General features: G+C 42.6%; 1 protein-coding gene across 1 annotated transcript; it reads left to right on the forward strand.

The window, feature by feature from the left end:
* Positions 1-426: 426 nt before the first annotated feature.
* Positions 427-7,408, forward strand: F3 (coagulation factor III, tissue factor). Its single transcript, XM_071436234.1, has 6 exons — positions 427-742; positions 1,634-1,748; positions 3,619-3,803; positions 4,202-4,383; positions 4,495-4,654; positions 5,450-7,408. Exons 1-6 carry the CDS (start codon positions 442-444, stop codon positions 5,596-5,598), a joined length of 1,092 nt encoding a protein of 363 aa, XP_071292335.1. The 5' UTR covers positions 427-441; the 3' UTR covers positions 5,599-7,408.
* The last annotated feature ends 310 nt before the right edge of the window (positions 7,409-7,718 follow it).

Below are 7,718 nucleotides of genomic sequence, written 5' to 3' on the forward strand. Positions count from 1 at the left end.
TACTAAGCCCTGAACATCTGAAACTTACTTTCTGTCTGGTGTGACCGATGAGCCTTGACGGGGTCCGCTAGGCACGCTGTGAGGGGATAGAGGATGTGATCTAGCTGAGCAGTTGTGTCCAATGTCCTATGTGCCGAGGGAAGGACTGACATATTTAGCCCTTCAGAATGTACGGGATCAAAGTTAATTAACCCAACATCGCTTCTGCATGACCAGCTGCCCCACAGAGCAGCCACTTCCGAGCTGGGGTGTCCCTCGACAGCCAGCTAAATGTTTGCAGAGGATGAAGCTGGCTATCCAGTGGTGTCCAGTTTCACCAGAATTCCAAGAGGAGAAGGGAGGGATGGTAACAAGGGCCTGATGACACCAAAAAGGCAGAGGGACACGGACCGCAGGCATGTCCAGGTGTGCCCTCACGTCCAGCTCGGCCTGCGCCGGGGGATGCGGTGGCAGGGCCGCATCCCGCGGGACACGTCCGTCCCTCAGCGCCCCTCCCTCCTTTTCCTCGAAAATCCCGCTCTGTGTTTGCGCAACCCGGCGGTGCCCGAGCGCTTCCGCCGCGCTCCGTCCCCTCGCCCCCGCTGGGCGGCCCCGGGGCGCGGCCTAGGTCCCGCCTCTGCTCCATATATGCGGCGGCGGCCCGTCAGCCGCAGCTCCCTCACCGCGCCCAGGATGCTGCTGCGTGCCGCCGCCCCGCCACGGGCGCTGCTGCTCGGCGCGCTGCTGTGGCACCTGGCCGCCGGTGAGTGACGGCCCGCGGGACGGGACGGGATGGGATGGGGCGGGATGATATGGGAGGGATGGCGCCAGCGATCGGTCCCTCGGAGCCCCAGGACAGGGTGTCCCTGAGGGAGTCCGAGGAGAGCGGCCCCGCGCTGGCAGGCAGGGGACGGGACGCTGGCCCTCCCTGCCCAGCGCTCCGCCGCCCGGCTGCCGGGGGCCGGGCGTCACTGCGGGCTCCTCGCTGGCCGCGGCCGTGCTGGGAGCGGGGTCGGCCTCGGGGGTGGGCAGCTGTAGAAAAGTCGCAAGATTTCGTCCCGTTGTTCCCAGCTCCGAGCTTGTCGAGGGGTTTCCAGAGGTTACAGGGTTGCGAGGGGTTTTCCCATCCGGCTTCGTCCTGGGCATTTCCCCGAAGCAGCTGTGGCTGGCCAAAAATGTGCTTGAGGGGGACACGAGCTCATCCCGGGGTGGCCTCTCTCATATATTGTAGGTGTGTACGGTAACCACCGATTTTTACAGAGACTATCTTTCCTAAATATGTAAATGGGAATCCAGGAGCTAACGCTTGCTGCAGATACAGCTAGGGATGATTTTGAACTATGTCTCATTTATTCAGTGCTTCATTCACGAGAATGTTCAAGCTTTTGTACCTTCTGCAGAGCTCTTGGATCAAAAAGGAACTCTAAATTACCTCATCAGTTTCAGAGTTACAAGACAGAAAATAATTGTCTTCTCATTCTTCACTTCTACCAGGACACATTCCTTTAGTAAGATGAGCAGTCCTTTCCTAAGGGCAGGACTTTTCCCCCAAGAAAACGTTTCCAAGTTGCAATTAATGGCAACTGAACAATGACTGCAGGGAAACAGGAATTATATATTATATGACTGATGGCACTCTCTTCTGTATTTAAAGGCTCTGAAGACCCACCAACAGCAGTCAATATAACTTGGTCTTCAATCAATTTTAAAACTATACTACAGTGGCAACCAAAACCATCAGGCTACTTCTATACTGTAGAAATACATGGGTAAGTAGATAACACCATGATATGTTCATTAATGGCAATTGAAGAAAATGAAAAGAGAGCATGTTTGAATATTTCTGAAAGGGAATGTAACAGGAAAAGTGCTCAAATACTGGGATTTAGGAAAATTGTCTAATACTTCTTAGTGTCCAACTATAAAAATATCAGGTTTAGACTTTTGGTTTTGCCCACTTTGGAAATGGAGAGATGAGCTTTAGATCAGTATTTCAGTTCTGGGGTTCAGTGCTGCTCGAGAGAGCCAGCCAGGATACTTTGAAGGAGTTGATACTCAACCTGACATACCGCATATTAGACAGAACTTTACCTTTTTATGTCTTCCAAGGTGTCTGGACTTGTGTCTTCAGTCTTGGGAGGTATCTAATAAATGAGTCTGCATTTTATTCTAATCAGTGAATCACAGTAATTAATAATTTTGTCTTGCTGGGTAATACTAAAAATTACCTTTGTTCATTTACCTCTGTCAAGATTTCCTCTGATATTATGTTATGTTATGATATTATGTTATGTTATGATATTATTCCTCTGATATTGTGTTTTATGTAAGCTGTAAAATATTGTAGATATAAACATAGCCAGCTTATGTGAAGTGCCTAATACCTCTTTCAGAACTGCACAAAACTTTCCATGAAGTTCAGTAATAAATCTGTGCTGGTTTTAGCTCCCATTTTAATACACAGAGCATTATTAAACGTGCCCTATTAAACGTGCCCTAAAGGGAAAATGCATCATCAAACTTCCTACATATTAATGAAAAAGTGATACTGTAGTCTCTACTGTCTCTAAAAGTGGCGTATAAATGAGTGTTCTCTCATGACTAAAAAGTGAAATAGCAGTCTAATGGCTTAATGTTCTTTTTCATTCTTTAGGAGTGATTAGATTAATGGACTTAAAAGCACACACTTAGCAGAACACATTTTGTGATATTTTTGAATCTGGAGTTTCTTTCCAGACCTTTCAGGCTTGCAAAAACCTGAAATCTGTTTGCCCGAGATTCAGTATAGAATCAGGTGTAGTTCTGCAGCAGAGGCATCTCTTTTAACTGAAGTTGCTATTATGGAGGACGTGGGATTAAATGTTTGCTTTCTTGTGTACGTATATTTACAAAATACATTTGTTTCATCAAAAAGGTCAAACCTCTATCCCTTTTCAGTGCATTTCTTGTGGCACTGTCCCTCACTGATCTGTGACAAAAGAAATCTGATGAAGTGAGAAGGGAGTTCAGCTGACTCTAAACAAGGAAACTTGATCTACTTTGAGAAAAAACACTTTGTTAATATTCAAACAGGCAGCACTCGCTCTTCCAGTTGAGATCACACAATTTTTGCTCTCCTTAATTCACCAGCAAAAAGAGGGAAAAGAATTGAAGGATTAATATCTAATCTGGTTTTTTGTTCCTTCTTGTGAGGAACTAAAATGAGAAATTAACATTTTTCATAGTCTCATTGCTATCTTGCAAGTAAATGGACTTGCTTTCTATCATTTAAAAATCAAGACAAGTGCATGGTTCATGCTTTTTGTCAGTGTTTTTAAATTGCAATTCTGCATTGAAATTTGCTGCTACTGTCTGGTTCTTAGTGGCATTTGCATAAATGCAAAACCAAATGTGTCCTATAGCACATTTCTGTAATTAATATCAATCATACTTGATTTACTGAATTCTGCTTTGAATTGTGAAATACAGCTGTACAGGTAGTGACTTTTGAGCTTTTCTCCTTTTAGCCGGCAAGGCTGTTCTATTGGAGGAGGGAAATCTATACAGTTTGAGGGGAAAAATGTTTTTTAATGTATCTAAATATGTAATACATATATGTCTGGTTCAAAAGTGTTGACATTTCCTTCTTGCTCTTTTCAGACAGACATCTGACGTGAAGAGAAAATGCATACAGACACCAGAAACAGAGTGTGATGTTACTGATGCGCTCAGGAATGTAAAGGAGACCTACACAGCACACATACTGTCTGTAAAGCCTGCGCAGATGGATAACTTTGAAGAGCCACCTTTTGAAGTCTCTGAAAAATTTACACCTTATAGCCAGAGTAAGTAGGATTGTCATTAAATCTTACTATAAATTTATTTTCAAGATTACTTCTGTTGATTTAAACAAGGTTTAGATTGAGCTTAAAGGTTTTTTTCTATAGATTCTTATGGTAACCCTGCTGCTATTGGAAAAAAAGGTATTCAGGCATAAAGCTTTCCCTGTTGTAGGGGAGAGTGAAAGATTTTAGTTTGTTTCTCATTTGTTTCTCACTGCACTGAGTAGACCATTTAGTTAATATTATGTACTAGGTGAGGATACTTGTTTACAATTTAGGCCTTCACTGGCTTTGTAAATTTGTAATAGATTTGAGAAGGGAAGGTTACGGAGGGTGGAAGGAAAAAGAGCGTGTCATATATAAATGATGTCATTTTTTAAATTCTAAAAATCTTTGTTTAGCTGTTATTGGAAAACCAGAGATAAAGGATTATTCACAAAAAGGTTCCAAACTGAATGTCGTGTTCAAAGATCCGCTTACTCCATATATATTTCCTAATGGAAGCTTTATGAGTATTCAAGATATTTTCCAGCATGACCTGGAATACAAACTCTATTACTGGAAAGATCAAAGTTCTGGAAAGGTAAGGTCTAACTCTAGTTTTTGTTCTGTAATAATTGTTACATTCTATATAGTTACACAATTTCTGTGCTACCTTCATAGTTGACACTTGGAATATTTTTTTCCTTTACAGAAAGATGTAACAACAAAAAGCCATAATTTTGAAGTAAGCGTTGACAGTGGAAAGAACTATTGCTTCTATGTCCAGGCAATCATTCCCTCTCGCAGAGAAAATCGTAATGGCCTAGAAAGCAGGGTGCTCTGCACCAGTGTAGGAAGGAATATCTTAGATGGTAAGTATCAGATGAGGTTTGTCACTCAGTCTTTAATATTCTAACAAAAAACCCACATCTTTAAATTCTGGTGCCTGCAATGAAATAAACTATTTAACAGTTGGAACATGGAAATTCATGGGAAGACCTCACTTTAAGTATGACACCATCTTTAGTTAGTTGGAGCTGGTTTTAGGGTTTTGCCCAACTGTTTTGGTTAAAATGTCTCAATTGATGACTGGTGTCTGAGGTTCCAGATGTCATCACTAGCCTTCAGCTTCAGTTTTGTTTCCAATTGTTTTCCTTGGATCCTTCCAATAGCAAGTGCCATAGGAAGTGCTTGAAGGATTAGCTCTAAAACATAGAAGTGCTGGAAACCTGCATATCCATTTACTTGTAGAATGAACTGACCTTTAGTTATGCCAAAAACAGCTGATGAGAATAAGACTTTCTTTCTTGTTCTGAGGTCAGAGGTTGGCAGATAGACTTCTTTACTGGTAAACAAGTTAGCAAGTGTAGGTGAATCAGCTAGCCATTTCAGACTAGCCATTTGGATAACACTTTCTTCAATATACAGTCATCAATATTACTTAAATAATATCACATTGCTGTACTGTATCTTTCTTCTCCCTAAGTAAGAATATCTGCACTCTAGAAAAACTCTTCTAAAATGGCAAATGAACTCAATTTAGCTTTTTTATCCAGAGAATTTACCAAAAAAGTAATAAATTGCAATTTCATTAAAATTTAAATAGAAAAATCTTCTCTTGGTCTTTTCTAGATTGTAACCTCTTGGATATTTTTTTTCCTCTACAGAATATGGAACAGAAGTCTTTATCATCTTAGCAGTGATAGCAGTTGCAGTCATCACTCTCGCCATTGTCCTTCCCGTGGTTCTGTGTAAACGCAAGAAAGCAAAGAAAGCAAGAGCTGTGAGAGAAAAGGAGCTGCTTAATGGTGTCTAAGGAAAAAGTATTGCAGACACTAGTGGCAGAGCCAAAGCAGAAAAAACCCCTACAACAAAATTGGGTAATTGAGTGGAGCCTTTTAGGCTCTCTGAAACAGGAATTCTGAAGCCCAAACGTTATGTGGATTAAAAAATCCACTAGACAGTACAGACGAAAAATCCAGATATCAGGAAGCCCTGTGTTTTTAGTGGCCAAAGGCTGGAAGAACATTCTGGTGATCTGTTACAGTCATAGAATTATAGAATGTGCTGAGTTGGAAGGGACCCATCAGGATCATCGAGTCCAAGTCCTGGCCCTGCATGGGACCATCCCCACAAGTCACACCCTGTGCCTGAGAGTGCTGTCTAACAGCTTCTTGACCTCTGCCAGGCTGCTGCTGTGACCACTGCCCTGGGCAGCCTGTTCCAGTGCCCAAACACCCTCTGGGTGAAAATCCTGTCCCTGATACTGAACTAAAACCCTCCCTGACTCAGCTTCATGTTGGACTTTTGAGTCCTGTCACTGGTCATGAGAGTGAAGAGATTGGCAGCTGCCCCTCTGCTTCCTTTGGCGAGGTTGCTGAACTGTCTCCCCTCAGTGTCCTTTTCTCCAGGCTGAACAGACCAAGTGACCTCAGCCACTCCTCACACAGCTTCCCTTCTGGAGCTTTCACCATCCTTTGGACCCTCTCTAACAGCTCAATGTCTTTTTTGTATTGTGGCACCCAGAACTGCCCCCAGCACTTGAGGTGAGGCCGCCCCAGCTCAGAGCAGAGCGGGACAGTCCCCTCCCTTGCCTGGCTGTGATGCTGTCCCTGATGTCCCCAGGACAGGGATGTCCCTCCTGGCTGCCCAGGGCACTGCTGGCTCATGTTCAACTTTCCCTTGACCAGGTCCCCCAGGCCCCTTTCTGTGGCCCCTTTCTGCTGTCCAGCCTCTCATTGCCCAGCCTGTCTGTACACCAGGCTTGCCCCATGTCAGGTGCCAAGCCCTGCACTTTCCCTTGTAGAGCTCCCTGTGGCTGGTGATTGCCTGTCTCTAAATTGCCAAGGTCTCTTTGTAGACAGATTTTTCCTAGACTGTTCCCAAGCTCCTTCTATTGTCCTGTCAAACAGGATTCTGAACTAGAGGTACTTTTAACTTGATCAGTGTGGCCTTATTGAGCCAGAAGATTTACAGTACTTGTGAGGGGAAAAAACACTACTTTTGAAAAATAGGTGTCCTTTACCTAACTAAAAGGAATATTTTTCTGTTTCTATGAAACAAACCCTGTATTTATCTGCCTCTTAACAATATTAACTGGTGAAATAATCTGTTAGTTCAGATGCGACAAAACTGCTACTATTATTTTTGCACTTCTTGGATAAAATTAACTTGGTCTGTTTATCTTTGGAAGCAGACAAAGGTAAACAAACTGAAACTACTGCACTGGCAACTTGTAAGAAACACTATTGAAGCAGGTACTTGCTATTTATCTGGAAAGTATATCCAGTTACACCTAGAGTTATATAGACAGGGGAGTCTGATAGTTCCAACTAAGTGTTAGAACAAAGACTTTGCAGGCTTTGAGTCAATAGTAACTCATTTCAGCAAGCACAGAATAGGTAGCAGTATTTACTGCATTTTGAACATCATTTTAATTAACAGTTGAAGAATGGTTTCTGTGGTGTAGATTCAAATAATCTTGGTGATGGGATTTGGAGATACCTGTTGCTTTGACTTGTAGTATTTATTTTATAAATGAGAATCTAATTTTTATACTGGTGTTATCTGTATTTATGATGGTAATTTATACTTTTCTAGTGAAATAAAGGTGACTGGAAACATAAGTCTTCCTTTTCAAAACAATGTACAGTATTCATTCCAGAACTAAATTAAATATACATTTAGGAAACTTATTTTGGGACAGCAGTGTAGGCAAGCTGCCACAATCTAACAAGTGTATAAAGCAGAACACTAGGGCACCTCCAAGGATAAAACTAGGAGAAGCCACAGTTCACAAACTGGAGGTTTTGAAGAGTCCTGAGTCACATTTCTGCTGTCCACTTACATGAGCAATTAGTCAGGGTTTGCATTCACAGCTTCTCCTTCCATTTCCACAGTGTTGCCTGTACTTGTGCTACTGATGTTAATTCAAGG

This window comes from Agelaius tricolor, unplaced genomic scaffold (assembly GCF_023055355.1).
Source record: "Agelaius tricolor isolate 1412-34295 unplaced genomic scaffold, bAgeTri1.0.p SCAF_11, whole genome shotgun sequence".
NCBI classification, from domain to species: domain Eukaryota; kingdom Metazoa; phylum Chordata; class Aves; order Passeriformes; family Icteridae; genus Agelaius; species Agelaius tricolor.